This window comes from Pelophylax lessonae, assembly GCF_965119305.1.
Source record: "Pelophylax lessonae genome assembly, chromosome: 1".
In the NCBI taxonomy this organism is placed as follows: Eukaryota; Metazoa; Chordata; class Amphibia; order Anura; family Ranidae; genus Pelophylax; species Pelophylax lessonae.
In genome coordinates this window covers 694,131,120-694,150,641 of record NC_138768.1, presented here as the reverse complement: position 1 = coordinate 694,150,641, position 19,522 = coordinate 694,131,120, and the positions used below count along the sequence as shown (strand labels likewise).

The 19,522-nt window shown below is 41.7% G+C and overlaps 1 protein-coding gene across 1 annotated transcript in view; it reads left to right on the top strand.

Moving 5' to 3' along the window:
• The first annotated feature begins 3,473 nt into the window (after nucleotides 1-3,473).
• PALLD (palladin, cytoskeletal associated protein) overlaps nucleotides 3,474-19,522 on the top strand; it is a 505,650-nt gene continuing 489,601 nt past the window's right edge. Inside the window, exons 1-2 of the mRNA XM_082252316.1 lie at nucleotides 3,474-3,602; nucleotides 4,674-5,655. Of these exons, the coding sequence (XP_082108442.1) occupies nucleotides 4,688-5,655 (968 nt within the window). The 5' untranslated portion in view covers nucleotides 3,474-3,602; nucleotides 4,674-4,687. The remainder of the gene's footprint in view (nucleotides 3,603-4,673; nucleotides 5,656-19,522) is intronic.

Sequence of the window (19,522 nt, the reverse complement as noted above, 5' to 3'; positions counted from 1 at the left end):
TAATGGCTAATGGTTGCAGGGCTAAAATAAATAAGAGCGGGGATAAGGGACACCCCTGTCTAGTACCCCTCCTAATGCTCAGGCAAGGGGATCCGTAGCCTTTGATAGACAGTTTCGCAACTGGGTCACTGTATAACGTACGGATGAGGGAAAGAAAATTTTGACCAAAGCCGAAACGCTCCAATGCCTGCAGAAGATATTCCCAGGAAAGGGAATCGAAGGCCTTATGTAGGTCAAGAGATAACAGCATACCCTTTCTGGGACCCACGCCGTCCCAGTTGGATTGGAGGGCTGAGATCACGTCTATTGCACGTCGGGTCTGGTCGGGCGCCTGCTGGCCCTGCACAAAGCCGGCCTGGTCCGGATGTATGTAATCCGCTAAGAAAGTGTTGAGCCTAGTTTCCAGCACCTTCGCCATAATTTTAAGATCGACATTGATGAGCGATATTGGCCTGTAATTAAGTCCCCATGATCCTTGCCTGGCTTCGGCAGCACATGGATATACGCATTGTTTTCATATGTTGGGATAGGGGTCCCTGTTCTAATGGAATTAAAGTAGGAGCAGGGATGGGGGGTCAGAATCTCGTGAAATTTTTTATAGTAATGGCCAGAGAACCCGTCCGGAACCGGCGCTTTATTGGGGTTAATGGATTTGATTGCTGCCAATATTTCGGTGGCAGAGAACTCTCTGTCCATGATCTCCGTGTGAGGGGAGGAAAGTCTAGGGAGAGAGATGTCCTGAAAAAAGGCTGTTACTGCGGACTGTCTGAGCGGTTGCGGTTGGGAATAGAGCTTAGTATAAAAATGACAGAATTAGTTAACTACCAGTTGGGGGTCCTGGGACCGGAGACCAGACCGGAGCCTCAATTTTGGGAGTGTCGGGGAGTAGAGTCTCGGGACTAGCTTGCGAGCCAAAAGAGTGTGCGGTTTGTCACCTAGTGTATAATAGCGATTTCTTGACCAGCGAATGGACTTTTCCGCTCTAGTGGTCAAGCTAAAATTAAGGGCCACCCGTGCTACATCAATTTTGTGCCTGATATCCACCCCCGGATTCCTTTTTTGTTCCCTTAGGAGGTCCCTTAGCACATTCTTTTATATGAAATTCTCAAAAAAAATGTAAAAATTAAATTTTTTAACATTTTAGGCCAATTTGTTTTCTGCTACATATTTTTGGTAAAAAAAATCGCAATAAGCATATTTTGATTGGTTTGCACAAAAGTTATTGTGTTTACTAACTACGGGAAAGATTTATGTCATTTTTATTGTTTTTTTTTTTACTAGTAATGGCAGCGATCTGCGATTTTTTGCAGGACTGCAACATTGTAGCGGACAGATCGGACCCCTAATTGAAATTTTTGACATTTTTGGGGGGACCAGTAACGTTACTAAAGTAATCAGTGCTAAAAATATGCACTGTTACTGTAATAATGACACTGGCAGGGAAGGGGTAACAGTATTGGTAATCAAGGGGTTAAATGTGACCCTAGGGGCGTGATTCTAACTGTGGGGGGGCGTGGCTTGTGAAGTCATCACAGAGACATGTGATCCTATATAGCAGGATCACATGACATCTGTTAACACTTCAGAGAGAAGTACGGACGGCTGTGTTTACATCAGCCGTCCATCCTTCTCTTTCAGCGGTGGGAGATCGCGAGTGGCCGGCGGCCATCGGAGCCATCTGACACCCGCACTGGCTCCCCTGCTGACGAGTGGGGGTGGGGGCGCACCGCCGCCGGCGTGCGATGGCCCCCTAGCTCCTCCCAGGCGAGCGCCGTACATTTACGGGGCTTTGCCTGTACGAGCCAGACTGCCGCAGTACATCTGCGGCAGCTGGTCGTAAAGTGGTTAAAGGGTAACACGTTTCAAGGGTGTTCCTTTTTCTTCAGAGCTAAACAACAAAATGACCTCATCCCAGATTGACAATGCTGCTTCCAAAGGTGTCTCTGTTGCTACTTCCTCCAGAGTGGTGACACTCTAAGGGCCGGTTCACACTTCTGCGAGTGCGCCAATCGCATGTAATTCAGAGTGCACTGCTCCTTCATTACATGCAATCTGAGGTGCACCAAACACGCACATGACCCTTTTTTCCAGCCGCATCAGGATTGGATCGCACAGTGGTTCACACTTGTGCGATCCGATCCTGTGCAAACTGTCAGATCGCACTGCGATATGCGATCAAACTGGGGTGTCGTTAACATTTCATTGACACCCCCAGCGTATCACATATGGCAGTGTGAACTGCCAGGGGTGCGTTTGCGATGCGGGAACAGGCTGCGAATTTGCAGCCTTCCCGCATCGCACAAGTGTGAACCGGGACTAAGACAGGGGTTTTCAAACTATGGCCCTCCAGTTGTTCAGGAACTACAAGTCCCATCATGCCTTGTCATGTCTGTGAATGTCAGAGTTTTACCATGCCTCATGGGATGTGTAGTTCGGGCACAGCTGGAGGCCTGTAGTTTGAGGATCCTTTCTCTAAGATAAGAAAGTGTGTTACTGGCAGGATCACCCTGTAAAAAAAGGAAAACAAATGTACCCACCATATTTAAGAATTGGTAGGCTGTAATATATTACATTTTTGTTTTTCCATTTAATAATCATTAACAAATTAAAACTTAACTGCAGCTGACCCCTCCTGTAAGCACCCATATCAGTGTGAAAAGGTTTGTCTCTAGTAACTGCCATTTTTGCTGGACAGCTTACTGACTGGATCAACAGGTAACAAAACTAAGTTATGTGAGGGGTTCACAGAGAAACTAAGACTGCTGTGTTAATACCATTGACAGATTGTAACATATATGTCATTTTTAATGTGGCTATAGTTCCACTTTCACCACTCTACTCTATGGAAAATGAAAAAAAAAAAGAGAAAAATGAAGATTCTTTCCTTCTCTTTATCCTGCTGGCCGTTATCATTGAAAGTGAAAAAAAAAATATCACCAGAACAGGAATGGAAAGGAAATCTTCCAGTGGAATCTGGTGATCCTGGTGACAACCAGGTATTTCCCACACTTTGGAGAGATTTCATCTCACTTCCTGTTGTGGCTATGCGACAGGAAGTGAAGGGAAGTCTCCATAATGGGACACAGGTGGCAAAAAAACAAATTGACAGTGGCCCATGAATTACTCTATCCAAAATGAAAAAAAATAAATAAATAAATAGATTTGCTACAATCAGGTTCCTCTCTAGGTTACTGCAAGTTTTGTTTCAAATGAACTTTAATGCTTTGACGTTTATATATCCTTGAAGGACTTTTACAAGCTTAATGCTTTTCTTATGACCAGTAATACTAAAAGAGCTGCACAGATAATAAAATGAAACACAGAGTCCTCCGATATCTGAGATGCAAGTGTCGGTGAGGTTATTTCAGCAAGGCCCAACAGCCTTTCTCTTGGAATTCCAGATAGCAGTGCACTGAAACATGAGATTTGTTACCAAATATAGTTTACTGGAGGAAGAATGACATGGTCCTGTGGGAACAGATGCTAGTTCCAGGCCACATTCACCTCATGAGTGCTGTGGGGACAAAGCAATACTTAATGTATAGCTGTACACCTATTTCTTCTAAATAAGAGCCTATACTCAACTCTCAGAGGATTTGTAGGTGAGCAATATTTCCTTATTTCCAAATACATGCTAAAAATATAGAGAATATTTATTTTTATTGTATTTTTTATATTTGTTTTAGTTGTATGTTATATAATTTAGTATTGCTCATTAAATCAATAAATCCTTTTCTTTATAACAAAATATTTTATTTAAAAAAATTATGAAAAAGTTGATTTGTTATCCTAAATGCTGTTTTTGTAAATAAGTACTAGATAAGAACAACTGATAGATATAAAAAATGAAGAACTGACTTTATAGATCTTATGTATAAACTTGTATAGTATTGTTTTTAATAAATCAAAGGGAGAAAGCATGATTGATATAAGACACTGCTAATACCTCGGTATTATTGATTTAGGAAATGATACCCTGTTATGTGTATTATTGTGTTACATAACTTTCATATGATAAGTTTAGGATTTGGTTTTAGTGTAATATTATTAGCTATGTATAAAGCATGAAGTCTGAAAGCATTGCAATATATGTATTTTTAATTTACCTTTTATGCTTTTCTCCTAAAATATAAATCATGGATTATGTTTTCCATGATACTTCTGTGTTGTGCAGAATCAAGTAGTCTAATGCCTCGTACACACGCAACGATTATCGGCCGACCGATCGGCCGTCTTTTGTGTAGTGTTGTTGTGTTGGTTGAAATGTGCTCTAGACTTGCACTGGACTTTTGTTGGCCAACAAAAACCAACTTCAGAAGTGATGTCATGTGATGGTTTACTTTCCATGTGTTTTTTCTTCTCTGAGCATGCCCAGTCTTGCTCATCAGATTTTTGTCTGGCGAAAAATCGTCCGTTGTGGTGACGGCCAACAGAAATTTTATAGCATGCACACCAGATTTTATTCGGCCGAAAAGTCGCAGTCGGTTGTCGGAAGCATCATACTAACAAGCTGAAAATCGGCCGATTGAACGTTGGCCGAAAATTCACGGCCAACAATCGTTGCGTGTGTACGAGCCATAAGGTGCTTTTTTTTTCTGGAGATGGAACTTACTGGGAAGTTGTTGTGTTGACATGAGAGCCATACTGTAATTATCTATTTCTTTTTTCTCCAGGACTACCTCTTAGGATGGCAAATAGAGCTCTGAATCAAGCTCTGCCCCTGTCTCTTTTAACAAAGGATATATACGCTAAAGAGAGGAAAAAACGTAACTCTCTGCCTGAAAGTATGTCTGAATCTTCTTCCCATGATTCCTTCTATGATACTCTGTCAGATTTCCATGGTGACTCTATTGATGGAAATTTCTCAGAACTTTCTGCCTTCCTTAGTCAAGAGGAAATGAACAAGAGTCTTGACATTGCAAGGGAAGCATTTTCAAGTCCTTTATCGGAGGATCAAAGCCAGAGTCATGTTTTGAAATCTTCTCATAATAGCACATCAGACAACTCCAGAAAAAGGGAAAATGTTATGAATAAGTTGGGTAGAGCTGGTGGTTCCAATAAACCCGGGAGTTCAAATATGAGAGGAATGGTTTCACCATTTCTGACTGCCAGCCCGAGTATAATCCGAACCTTGCAGGCCCAAAAAGCTTCTAAACTTCAAGGAAAAAGTGGCTCATCCACACTTCCGATTCCAAAATCCAGAAACAAATCATTTAACAAGGATCTAAACTCTCAGAGTGACATAGCTCAGAAGGCGGCTACTTTTATCGAGGAACTCTCTGCGATATTTCGTGAGACAAACAAGGCAAGAGATAGGCGCCCTAATGGAGATTCCTCTTCTCCAGATAGTGGTTATTTGTCACCAAAAAAAGAGACTACGGTTCTTATTAACCCCACAACTAATGAAAGTGAAATTGAACCACAGCGAGAGGTGAACACCGTGGAAATTATGAGTACAAAAGAGGAAACACTAGCGAAAACTGAGAATGTAGACAAGCAGCCTGAAGAAGAGACAGTGCAAAGTCAGACTAATAAATCTCACACTCCTCCTTCAGCTGCTCGATTTATTCAGAAGCTCAAAAGTCAGGAGGTGGCTGAGGGGAGTCGAGTAAGCCTGGAATGTAGAGTGACAGGAAACCCCTTTCCAGAAGTGAGGTAAGTCAAACTGCTTTACTTACCTTTAGCACGTTGAAAGCTCCACCGCATAGCAAAATATCTGATTGGATTATGCAACTATGCATGCCTATGTAACTTACAGTATATGGGTAAACTTGGTTATTTTATATTTGGCAATAAATCCCAGCATTTCAAAGACTTTAGCATTTGCTGGAAAGCTACAAAAATAGATTAGTATCACATGAAAGGCTCAGCATTAGCAAATTTAAAAATTATTGACCCAAATGTTGTCAAACAAATGTTGTCCTATGGTGCTGTGTATTGTAAATACAATTCTCTCCTGAGCAGTCTTTCGTAATTTTGAGCCTAAGGATACCTTTTCTTGGCGTGCAGGTGTCTCATCAAGGGGCATCTTGGCAGCCCGACACTTAGAGGAAATCGGAGCAGCTGGATAAGTTTGAGTTTTGACAACCGTGCTTTGAAAGCAATACCTTAGGTGTCAGAAGGTTTCGTCCTTTACTCCCCTTCCCCCATACATAGCACACTTTCTAAGGTAACATACTGGGGATTTAAAAATGAGAGCTATACCAGTATTAGAAAAGCTGTAACAAAGGCTAAAATTTTTCCTAATAAGTCTAAATGATATAGGGAATGATATGTACCAGATCCAAAACAAAAAGGAGCTGCAATTTGAGTATTAAAGGCTGCTAATGTTGCAGGGCTTAGCTGTGTATGATATCTTGCTTGTTCTTCACAGTATTGCAGTTAGGTTAAACTGCATAAACTGTTTATGATAAGTCATAATCACTGACTTAAATAATATCTGGTTTGCACACAAAGTTTTACAGTTAATCCTTTTTCTTTCGATACCTATTGAAAAAGCGAGGACTGAATCTACTGTAGATGTGCACTTGTGTAATATTTTATAATCCTTGAATAAAAAACAACCACTGAAGCTTAAAAGTAGCAGCTTTGATGATACCCAAACAGTAATTTGTCTCTCTTTTGTTATTTATTTATTTTTTTAATATAAGAAGTCCTTATTAGGGTTTTTCAGAAACAACACAGGAGATCGGATTAAAAAAACAGTAGGATTTGGTTATTATGATGTGTAATTTTGACTGGCTCACAATTTGGTAGCCAATGTTTCAACAAAGCTGCATCTTGAGCAGTAGAAGAAAATGCATGACTTAAGTACAATTATATTGTACTGCTCTGTTATACATGCTTAGTGAATAGCTATATAAATACTGTGTAAAAAAGATCTAGGTACAATGTTCTTAGAGATACTGTGTAAACCAATAACTTTATTACTAGAGGGGTGAACTTTTAAGGTTAAGGGAACCGGGAAAATTCGGAGCAGTGATGTGTGTGTGTGTGTGTGGGGGGGGGGGGGGGGGCGAAAGGGAAAAAGTGGTTGTCACAAAAACTAGTGTCTGTAATGTAGGGCTATATTATTATTATTCAGGATTTCTATAGCACCAGCAGTTTACGCAGCGCTTTACAATGTTAGAGGGAGACAATACAGTTACAATACAATAAAATACAAGAGGATTAAGAGGGCCCTGCTCAGAAGAGCTTGCAATCTAATAGGCTATATTCAATAAGTTTATCCTCTGGTGATGGAGGAAAATGTGGGAAAGGAAGATCATCCCTGAACAGAAGCATTCATTTTTTTTTTTTATAATGTCAATAAGTATAAATTGGAAGCGCTTTGGATCGGTCAAGTGAATACATTTTCAGATGTTGACTTTCTATTTCCTTATATTCATATTTCGTTGAATATATTCATAAAAATGTCTCTTGTTTGCAGAGAATCATACAAATTATGAATCACATTTATCTGTTGATTTGAACAATGCACAAAGTTTACCGAATTAGTGCAATAAATCCAATAATATACACCAAGTTGCGCAAAATTACGCACAAAGTTTAGCAATTTTGACATAGCTGGTAAATTGTATTACAGTAAATAAGACTTAATTAGATGTCAATCAGTGAAAATCTAAATTTAAAACCACAACGCAAGCCCAAACTGAATAATAAAACCTCACAAAATAATAAAAAATGCACCCAACGTGCCTAAGAACCACCAGGGTGCTAGGTGTGCATTAACTAATATGATAAATCCACCTTACATAAAATGCATATAATGTAACAATCATATACATACAATGTGCAAAAAATAGTCGAACATTTGTGAACAAGCAGCCAGTGAAAGTCCTCAATTAAATAAGGAAATGGTGCTTTTGTGCTAAAGATTTTGAGTAAATATAGTGACAAGCATGTGGCCAGTAAAAATTTCTTGATGATACTCAAATACAGTGCTTCCATGCCAAAGTGCTAAAAATGTTGAATACTTCATGCGGTGCTCAATGTTCCACTAAAACACTTACCAGATAATATGGATCCCTTAGCTATATAGCATGTGGGTCTAGCAGGCTTTGTCTGGTAAGTTAGGCCAGGTTCAATTAATGTGCGTCCTAGCCAGGACCATGGCTCATAGATGGGAAGAAGAGGATCCTACAATCGTGTAATACGTCCTTTTATTTAAGGTATAAACAATAAAATATGCACTTACATTCATGTAGACATCAATTCACAAAGCAGGTCTGACGTTCTGACTGATACAGAAGCCGGTGCCGGGACCTGCACACAGCGTGCGTATTTACTTTGGGCTTGCGTTGTGGTTTTAAATTTAGTACTAAAAAAAATATATATATATTCAGTCGCAAGGAATGTATAAGGACACGAGGGCATACAATGCGATTAGAGGAGAAGCGTTTTAACCTCAGGCTACACATGGGGTTCTTTACAGTAAGGGCTACAGGATTGTGGAATTCTCTACCACAAGCGGTAGTAACTTTTAAAAGACTCTTGGACATACAGTACATCTCAAGGATCAAAACATTCAGGGGTATGGGAAATGATTCACACCTACACAGGTTGAACTGGATGGACTATTGTCTTCATTCAACCTCAACTACTATGTAACTATGTAACTATGATGAACAGCTGCAGTCACACAATAGTGAAGACTTAGACATTTAGCGCAGGTTTATCCCCTTTCTTTTTAGATGTCAATCAGTACTTGCAGGTAGACTGCTTTTAGCAAAAATGTTAACCAAAATATGTTCTACATTCAAAGTCTTAAAGTTTTTGTAATATGCTTTGTTATACCATAGAATAAAGACCATTGTATTCCTAGTACAGGCAGTCCCTGGGTTACAAACAAGATAGGTTCTGTAGGTTTGTTCCTAAGTTGAATATGTATGTAAGTTAGAACTGGTACATTTTTTAAGTGTAACTCCAGCCCAAAAAAATTATTTTTTAAGTCTTGGATAGAGAAGAGTTAACATCCCTGTAACGTTTGTTTTGCGGTCTCTGTCTCTGTTCAGAAGATTTCACCTCACTTTCTATCCTTGTGACAATTGGATTTAAAAAATTTTGAGTTGTCACTGAAGATATCTTTTTCACGTGGTAGCTTTTTACAGGAGTGAATTTCCTTTCCTAGGGGGAGATTTCCTCTCACTTCCTCCGTTTGTAAGTAGGAGTCTTATGCAAGTCGGATGTATGTAACTCAGGTACTTCCTTTATGTATTTATTAGTGCCTGGATGCTTCTGGGCTGTACACTGATTTTTTTCTCTGCTCTGAAGAAGGAAAATGGAAGTTAATGATCCCTACTAACGACAGTCTAAAGCACTTTGTTGAGCATGATCATATAAACTGTAAATAGACTGCATTAAACACTCCTAGTAACTCCTGCTGGCTGTCTGTAATGTATTAGCAGTGGAAAAAAGTTAATTTCTAACTGATATGTGCAAAACACTGCAGCCAGAAACTACGTGAACAACTTTTAGTGTATTTAGAGTACAGAAGATATGGTCTCCTACCAGGTTCATGTATTACGTAAGCCACATTCTGCTAATGGTAAATACAGTATTTATAAATAGGACCTCGCTACTAGACATAGGGGTTGACTTACTAAACAAGTAGACTGTTCACTTGGAAAAGTGACTTTCGAGTGAATGTCAATAAATTAGGTGAACCTGGGTTCTTTACCTTGAATTTCAAATGATATGCTAACAAAAATGTTTTTTTTTTTTATCTCCCTAGTACATGATTGGGTTTTCACACAGGTTCACCTTATTTACCAGCATATACTTTGTTATTTGAACGTTCACTTTGCTAGGCGACCAATCTTTACTTCTTTAGTAAATGATCCCCCCTGCACTTATATACAGTTTTGTGTAGAGCTACCATAGACTGAGGAATATCATTTCTTTTGGACAATGACTGATGATTTTTCATATTCGTGTACCATGGTCTTTGTTGAAAAGCTCTGCACTGCTTTTCTGTCAAATGATCTGACAATGAAACTAAATGAGCCAAATTAAATTAGCAGGTTCTAGTTTCTCCCAGCTTTAACAGCCTCCATGGTTGAAGCTTTCATAGGAAGTGCCTGTCTACCATACAGGCTACAAAGGTCCATCCCTCTGGGACACAGCCAGGGAATAAACCTAATCTAATAAAGCATCAGTGGCTCACGTCTTACAGTTGTATATGGCCTAAATACTGTTTTGTGTCACTGGTACAAAGTGAAAATGAGTAAAAATGAACCATTTCAAAACCATGTGATCCTGTTGGTCCTGCAGCCTCTTAGGGCTCTTTCACACGGCTGCTCTGTGTGAGAGCTCCACTGCGGTCCTTTTTTTTTTCCACGGAGCGGATGACATTTCTGTCATCCGCTCCGTATGCCCGCATATCATCCCATCCGTTTGCGGATGATATGCGGACATAATGTAAGTCTATGGGCATTGCGGATGTCAGCGGATGACACCGCTGACATCCGATTTTCCTTCCTTTCCGTTTTTTGAACGGAACAAAAATAGGGTTTTGTTCAGTTCCAAAAAACGGAACAGAACTGACAGGAAGAAAATCGGATGTCAGCGGATGGTATTCCTCTGACATCCGCAATGCCATAGACTTACATTATGTCCGCAAATCATCCGCAAAAAAATAGGATGATTTGCGGACATTACCCGTTACATCTGTCAAGTTTACTTTTTTCTAAATAACTTGTAAATTGCTTTTTTGAAAATGTTGCAGCAGAGGTCCTTTAAATTATGTACTGTTAACTTTAGCAGCATTCCCTACAGGCTGACAAATTCAGGTACAGTAAAAAAGAGCTCAAGTTCTAGTGAACATTGTCTTTTTCCTCAGCCTAAATATAGGTTTGTTAGATTTAGAACAATAATTTACTTCCTAAACTTCTTTTTAGGTTAATCAAAGAGGGGATAGCAATAATTGCAACCTGCCTGGCGTGCAGGATCCTTTGCCATTTCACTCAGTAAGCCTGTGCTTAATCTCTGAGTAAGGGATTTCCACCATTCTCTTGGATCAACAGTGGGGAGAATCCATTAAATCGTCTGCCACAGGACCAAGAGTTTATACAATGGGAATCTCTGCTCCATGTAACATTATTGGTCCAGCAAGGCTATATTATACTTCTAAACTGTCTGATTAGGAAAGCTTGTTAAATCTATATTAGGGCAATGATGTTACAAGGGGAGGCAGGAAATTCTCCCCATAATCGCCTTTGCCCTTTCTCAGGGAATAAATTGAAATTGCTTACTCACTGTTGATTAAAGGGTACTCTTGGCAAATTGGCCATCTGTTACAAAAATTGGTAACCACAGAATTATTTAGAACCAATCTGTTCAGTCCCACATCTACATCTACTTACAGTATCACATTTACATAACTACCCTAACTATTCCCTAAAGTCTATACAAGATAAAAACACAGTAAATTATATAAACTCAGTATTTTCATTTAAATACCCTCCAGAATGCCCTTTACTCAAAGGTAAAGTTAGGTTACAATATGATTTGCAATTAAGGGTAATACAGAAAAAAAAGGCCTATAGCAAAACCTTAATATTACTCATCTCTTAATGCATAGCCATACAGTAATTAAACATCTTGTCTATGATGACATATCTACTAAAGAATGGCATGTCACACTACTTGTGAAGCAATGCAATTCAAAGTTCAACATTCATTGAGGCAGAGTGAAAGGATTAATGTTTATGGTTCTAATTAAGGCATCTTCTGTACTGTGTAGAACCATGGTACATCAAATGTTAATGAAAATTACAAAAAGTAGTTAACGTAAGTTTAAATGCCCAAGGCTGCGCTTAGCTATAATTGAGATGGCTGAGTGAACTGATGTGAAATATAGTCAATAATATCCTTAAATCTTCAGTACATCATATGTAAATGGGAATATTAGTACAACAAAGCAACCCTTCGGATAGAGAAGGCTAGGGACAGAATTGGTGTAGTGAAAGAATTGTAACAGCCATTAACCACTTGTTCACCAGTTAAAGGCTTCTGTTTTTTTTCATATATTGCTGCCACTTCACTAAAAACATGCTCACTTGGTACCGAGGAAGGAGGAGCAGAAAGGCATCTTCTAGCATGAGAAGCAAGTCTTTTGTAGCGTGCCTCATTTTCTTTCCACCACTGAAGAGGTTCACCACTGTCAATTACTGGTTTCTTCAAATAGGATGAAATTCATCCTCCAGGGTCATTAGTGCAGATTCAGAAGAATCCTCTGCATGGGGCACCAATAAAACACTGAACATGGCATCTATTCGACCATGATGAAGTTTCTCTTCTGTCCGTTGTCTTTTTGGACATTTTTCTCTTTTTGCAGTATCCTGCTCTTCCAGATGGCTGACTGACACCCTGTGGTGGGTGGGTGGCAGGCTGGCACCCTGTGGTGGCTGGCTGGCTGTCTAGCACCCTGTGGTGGGTTGCTGGCACCCTGTGGTGGTGGGTGGCTGGCTTTCTGGCACTCTGTGGTGGGTGGCTGGCTGGCTTGCTGGCACCCTGTGGTGGTGGGTGGCTGGCGGTCTGGCACCCTGTGGTGAGTGGTTGGCTTTCTGGCACCCTGTGGTGGGTGGCTGGCTTGCTGGCACCCTGTGGTGGGTGGCTGGCTGGCTGACACCCTTTGATGGTGGTGAGTGGCTGGATGTCTGGCATCCTGTGGTGGGTGGCTGGCTTGCTGGTACCCTGTGGTGGGTGACTGGCTTGTTGCACCCTGTGGTGGATGGCTGGCTGGCTTGCTGGCATCCTGTGGTAGGAGGCTGGCTGACACTCTGTGGTGGTGGGTGGCTGGCTGTCTGGCACCCTGTGGTGGGTGGCTGGCTGTCTGGCACCCTGTGGTGGGTGGCTGGCGGTCTGGCACCCTGTGGTGGGTGGCTGGCTGTCTGGCACCCTGTTGTGGGTGGCTGGCTGGCACCCTGTGGTGGATGGCTGGCTGGCTGACACCCTGTGGTGGGTGGATGACTGGCTGGCACCCTGTGGTGGTGGTTGGCTGGCTGTCTGGCACCCTGTGGTGGGTGACTGGCTTTCTGGCACCCTGTGGTGGGTGGCTGGCTGTCTGGCACTCTGTGGTGGGTGGCTGGCTTGCTGGCACCCTGTGGTGGGTGGCTGGCTGGCTAGCTGGCACCCTGTGGTGGGTGGGTGGCTGGCACAGGGGCTGTGGGTGGCTGGCTGGTACTGGGCCTGTGGGTGGCTGGCTGGCTGGTACAGTGCCTGTGGCTGCCTGGCTGGTACAAGGCCTGTGGGTGGCTGGCTGGTACAGTGCCTGTGGCTGGCTGATACAGGGCCTGTGGGTGTGGGTGGCTGTCTGGCACTGGGCTGCTGTGGGTGGGTGTATGGCTGTGTTATACACTCCTGAGAGATTCCCGACTCCAGATGAGGCTGTCCAAGGTGAGGGAGGCGGCCTAAGAAGGCAGAAGTTTAGGCCCAGTGCGCGGAGGCGCAATGGCGCAACATACGCAATGCCATAACAACAATATCGGTAATATCGGCAAGTTCCGGGGCCGGTACTGATATATCGGGAAAAGTGAATATCGGCCCTCCGATAATCGGCTTTGCCGATAATCGGACGATCCCTACTTTATACACACTTTATACACACATATGTATTCCTAAATGCATATGTCTGAACTATTTTGACTGCTGAAATGTTTATAATTCTGTTCAGCCAATCGTGTTATCTGAGCATCACTGATAGACAGCACAACTAGAGCTCTAGCCTAGTGCAATTAAAAAGTGTAGACCTGCCAATTTGACAGTGAAGGAGTAATGGTAGACTCATAAGAACAATGTTATCTTATGCTTCCCTACTGCACTTTGCAAAGCCCTAAAGCCCTGAATGGTTTAGAGTGCTAACTTCCCCTCTCTCAATTTGAACACTGCTATTATTTTGACATTCTTGAAATGGTAGCATAAGCTGTCCTTGGATTTAGTCCTATCTGCTACTTGCTGTCTTTATTATTATTATTATTTTTTTATTTTTAATACAGAACAGGATTGCAGATCAGCTGTACAAATCAAAAGGCAAATCGTCCAGAGATGAAAACAATATGCTAGTACATACCAAACATTACAAGCAGATATAGTGGTTTTATGTTGTACACAGACCACAATCAGGTAATTTATCAGTATTGTTCATCCTTAGTCTGATGAGTTGCTTCTGAAAGAAGTAGGTACTTCTGCTTAACAGTGGTTAATGGTCAGATGTCCTACTGCAGAAGAGAAAAGTCAAGTGTGGAGTAAGAGAAAGAAGAGGAAGTAAAGATGGGTTTGTGGTAGGAGTTTATGGAGAGAATGGGAGAGGCTCTCAGCAGAGGTGAGTTGGGGGATGGGGTTGTCTGACTATGAGGAGGAGGAGAGCCTCTATGGCTGTTTTATCGAGGTGGCAGAGTGGAGGACTAGCATGTTTTGGAAGTGTTTTGTGGTGCAGTAAAACATCTAAGGGCTCCACAGTGTGTAAAACTGAGGGTAGTGATCATATAATATATCTATTAGTTCTTCAATGCACAATAGATTTTGTATCTTGTAACGAGACCCTTGCTCGCTCGCTTCCGCTCTCCCGACACTCCTCTATTTCTAGTGAGTCAGCTTGCAGATCGCAACGTCTGATGGTTCGGTCAACCAAAGATCCAGGATCCGAACTACAGCTATGTGCCGTCCGGAATCCATTAGAACACACACCAGGCAGGCTGTATGTAAGTTCAAACAGGAAGACAATTTATTGGAAGAACACAGCACACTTTTATACAGAATTTGGAACATCCTGCCCCCAACAACCGCCCTCCCATTGGTCAATTGCAAAGTACCTGCAGTTCCCATTCAGGTCCTCTTTAGCCATGCAAATAAGGAATTGAAAATGAGTCAGCAGTGATTGGTCAGATAGCTTGACCAGAAGGACTGCCATGCAAATGAGGACTTGAAAATGAGTCAACAGGGATTGGTCAGATAGCTTGACCAGAAGGATTGCCATGTGCAAGGAGACAGAAGCCCCAGGGGGAAATCAATGTACACAATAGTCAGACACAGAACAATGGTTCCCTAAAGAGCCCTCAATACACATTACTCTGAGTGTCAATACATCCCTTAGCAGACAACAGGTGAGGTCATTAGCACACCTGACAATAGGTGAATGGAAAGCCACCTCAGACAAAAAGCAACATTGTTAGCCAGCCCGTCTCAACATTGAACTTCCTGGAATGACCATATTAGGAGTTGGACTTCCTGCTCAGAGACCTCATGGCAAAGGGAACAAATGACCTTGCTGACAAATATGAAGCAATTCAACCCATCACCCATCTGTCCTTAAATTCCAGTGATGGTGACCACCATTTGTAGTAGTCCAAACCATTTTTCAGTGTTCACCACCCTCCTGGTCACCCTGCATCCATAACAGATGCAGGGTGATTTAAACATAAGAGAGCCCCATAAGGCTGGGCATGGTGCCCCCCAACCTCTCTAAAGGAATTTGGGGTCCACAACCCCCATGCCCAAAGTGACTCCCGTCACATATCTCATCTACCTATCCCTTCAAGAGATATGAGATATATGAGATGTCTGTAATTACTGCTCTGGTCGATATGAGATGAAAACCTAAGTAGGCTTTTCCTAAGACTAGGGAGTAGGGCAGGGTATGGAGATCTGTATACTTTAGATGAAGTTAGGTGAACATATGTGTCAAAAATCATGGAGCAGAAGGAAGAAATCCATCTTAAATGTAGCATTGTGCTCATGTGAGTGTCACATCTCCAGCAAGTTTCAGGAACATGAAGAAAAACAGAGTACAGCGATAACATTTGGTATGTTTCCTGAAGTTCTATTTAAGTAATATAAGACTAGCTACAGAGAACTATGTGTCAGTAGAGCCAAGTCAGAAATAGTACACCTGAATTCTCTCTACCAGTCTGCCATACAATAAGGCGGGCCAGGAAATGCATATGATAAAAGGAGATGTAAAGCATTGAGACCGTGTATGTGGGCCTTCTTTTTGTATGCACAAAGTTGTCAAAGAGGGTAAGAATTATATGTAGGGGCCTTTGCGCCATAAATTATGGTAATAGTCCCTTAGGTGAAAATAGACCAACCAGTGCCTCAGGGAAGGAAAACAGATCCTTGGTTAGGCAGGTAAGGGATTACAAGTCCCCATTTATCAGTGCAGTATACATTTAGGTAGTTTAGAGCACAGTTGACTGGTGGCTAACTCTAGGTTTCCTTATATCGGGTCATAAGGCCCAAGTAGGAGGGGAATGAGATAATCTCATATACATTATGTAGGAGTTAGGACTGATAAAGCCAGGGGAGGGAGGCTAGAGGAATAGGGGATTGGGGGGATTTAGTCTCAGGCTGGGTTCACACTAGTGTAAATTGGATGTGGGTTTCCCTGCATTCAATTCACATGACAGGAGAGTGTGCCCGTCTCACAATAGACCAGTTTTCATCCCTGAAACGGAGAACAGGGACACACTGGACCCCTGCTGTGAGCCACGTCCGCACTAAGTGTGAACCCAGCCTCAATCTTTCCCCTGATGCCTGGTAGAGTGTTAGCCTCCGTTCACACTAGGTCGGATCCGATTTCGGGGCGACCTGTGAAGTCGCGTGCATCGTGACTTCGGCGCGACTTGCACGGACTTCATAAAATGAATGTCTATGCAAGTCACTCCAGGTAGCCCCAAAGTAGTACAGGACCCTTTTTCTAAGTCGGAGCGACTTGTGTCGCTCCTATTAGAACCGGTCCTGTACTACACTATGGGACGCGACGGTGCGTGACTTGTCAGGCTGACCAAGTTGCCTGACAAGTCGTACCAGTGTGAATGGAGACTTAGGATTTTTGAAATGACACAAGGGGTAATGCTGATTTGTGAGAGGGTTGCAGAGAGGAAGTTCTAACTGAGGCAATCAAACACCTTTTCTGCACCTCCGGATGCCGTCTCTTGGTTCATAACAGGTAGAGTCTTAGCAGTGCTGTTTCTTGCCTCCCATTATGGGACTAACCCAGCCAGAACCCTATTGTCTGGTGTTGATTTACTAGTAAATAGGCTGTTTACTTTGCAAGAAAATTTTCTTCTAGATTAGTAAATGTGGTGAAGCTCTTCTATTATCCAATCATGTGCAAGCAAAGATTCTGTTTGTTTTTTTTTCCTTTGCAAGATTGGGAATCATTGAGAATTTTCACCACATTCACTAAGGTAAGGGATAATTCCCTTGTAAAGTGAACAGCTTTTTTGCCTTTGTAAATCAACCCCTTGTCTTTACAAGTTGTTTGTAATACTTTTTGCATATAATCAGAATCATTTCTCTTTTTCTTAATAATCTTTATTCTATTGTTATCTTTTTTTCTGAATGTCTAAAACAGGGGTCCTCAAATGCTCTAAACAAATGGCCAGTTCTTTGCCCTTCTGACCTCAGGACGCCAGGCTGTGGTCAGTGGGAGTAGAAAATGCTTCAACATCAGCAGTCAGTGGGGGTAAACAATGCTCCAATATTGGGATTGATGGTGATTGGGATTAAAAATTAACAGCATAATTTAGTTTTGATATGAAGGTCCAAATAAAATCCAAAGCTTTAGTTATATCTTTGCATTTGACTTGATTTACCCAGTGCACTTTACCTGACAACACAAAATATTGGGAAGTGTACCCCTATTGGTGATCTGCCAGAAAATGCACCCCTCTTAGTGGCCACCATCTATGTGCCATGCCCCCTCCCCCATAAATTGACCCAATTAAGTCACAAATATAAAATTGCCATCACAAAAAGATATAAAAAAAAGCCCTGATTAGGTAAGATATTTGATACTCATGTAACTTCAGCACAACCCGCTGTTCTGATTTTACAGCCATTTTAGGCATATAATTCACAGTCAATATTATTTTTTCATGGTATTACTTGACAGGCTGTTGCATATGAGTCTCTCCATCCTAACTACTATTTTCTTTTTAAATATTGTCAGTTTTAAAAAAAGCAAATTACATTTTTATAAATTATTTTAAGTTAGAGTTCCTCAAAAAGGTCTTGTAGGTGTCAAATGCCAGCCCCAATTTATGGAAATTCATGGAAATATGGATTTGTATATTCATTTATTGGTCCAAAACATTAAATATATATGATTATATTAGAGGAACCAATGAACACATATTCCCCTTTCCCAAAATGAATAAGTATCTTTCTGTCCCTTCACAGCCACCTGTTACTTGACCAGATAATAGCTGGGGGCTGCCAAGTTTCACCAGGCTGGGCCAAGAATATATGCAGCCTCAAGGTTTATTCACAGAAAGCATAGAAGTCAGCAGCTGCCGCAGAAACCTCACAAGTGGCTTATATGGATAGGAATATGCTCACAAATGAACTATCGTTATTTCCCTAGGTTTTATTTAAATGAAAGCAACATATTGCAGACAGATCAGAATGATATGATAGCAGACAGGAATGTCTTTTTAATGATATGCAGCAAAGGTTTCCTCCTGAAAGACACCATTAAGCGATACTTTAAACCCCCATAGACACTTTAGCACACACGACAGCTGACAAATGTGTAAACAGATTTAACTTTACAGCTACAGACAAGACACCCCCAACTGTGGCCCTTGGATGGCTCTATGACTATTCTCTGTCCCCTTTGTTATTAAAAGAAGTATGTGACATGAAGGCATTAATAAATCCCGCTAAGTTCTTTACACTGTATGCAATAACTTTGGTATGTGCTGGACTGTGATGATGTATTATCGAAAAGGGTGGGCAAAGCCCATCTGTTCTGGTCCATATGGATACTAATAACAGTAAATGGAAGGAGGATGGTCCTAAGAAAACTTGATGGGAGGCTTAGATGGAGGAAATTCAAAATTATTCTTACTGAACACTGTTCTAAACGTAAACCGCAAGGAGAAAACTATGAACAAAGCCTCAGTGTAATGCTGCCAACCACAGCAGCCCAGCATTTGGTCTTCAAGGAAGAATTGCACTTCATACCTGTCAACGGCTTTTCTTTTTTTAAAAGTTGCAAAGTTGCTTTAAATTGACCAGTTTTTTAAAAAAGCCGCTTTTCTGTAAAAGAAGGCGATCAATACTTACTTTTTCCCAGTGCCTATACTACCATCAACTCTTCTTCCGATCACTAGAACTGGTGCACTGGAAGAATCACATGTCTGGGATTATCGATCTTTGGGGTTTCCCCCAGCTCTCACTAGGTGTTCCCTCTAACCTCAAATAACTGCAGGAGAGAGTGGTGACATGAAATCAGCAGGAAGAACAAGTGAGAGATACAGGAGACCCAGGACATCAACACCCTCAGAGATGTCAGTTTCCCATTGGACTTTGGGGGACCAGTTCCAGCGACTCCAGCAAATGTCAATCTCCGGAGTCCCCCCCCCCCGCGCGCTTTCACTAGGTGTTCCCTTTAACCTCATATCACTGCAGGAGAGAGTGGTGACAAGAGATCAGCAGGAAGAACCAGAGAGAGATGCAGGAGACCCGGGACATCAACACTCCCAGAGATGTCAGTTTCCCATTGGACTTTGGGGGA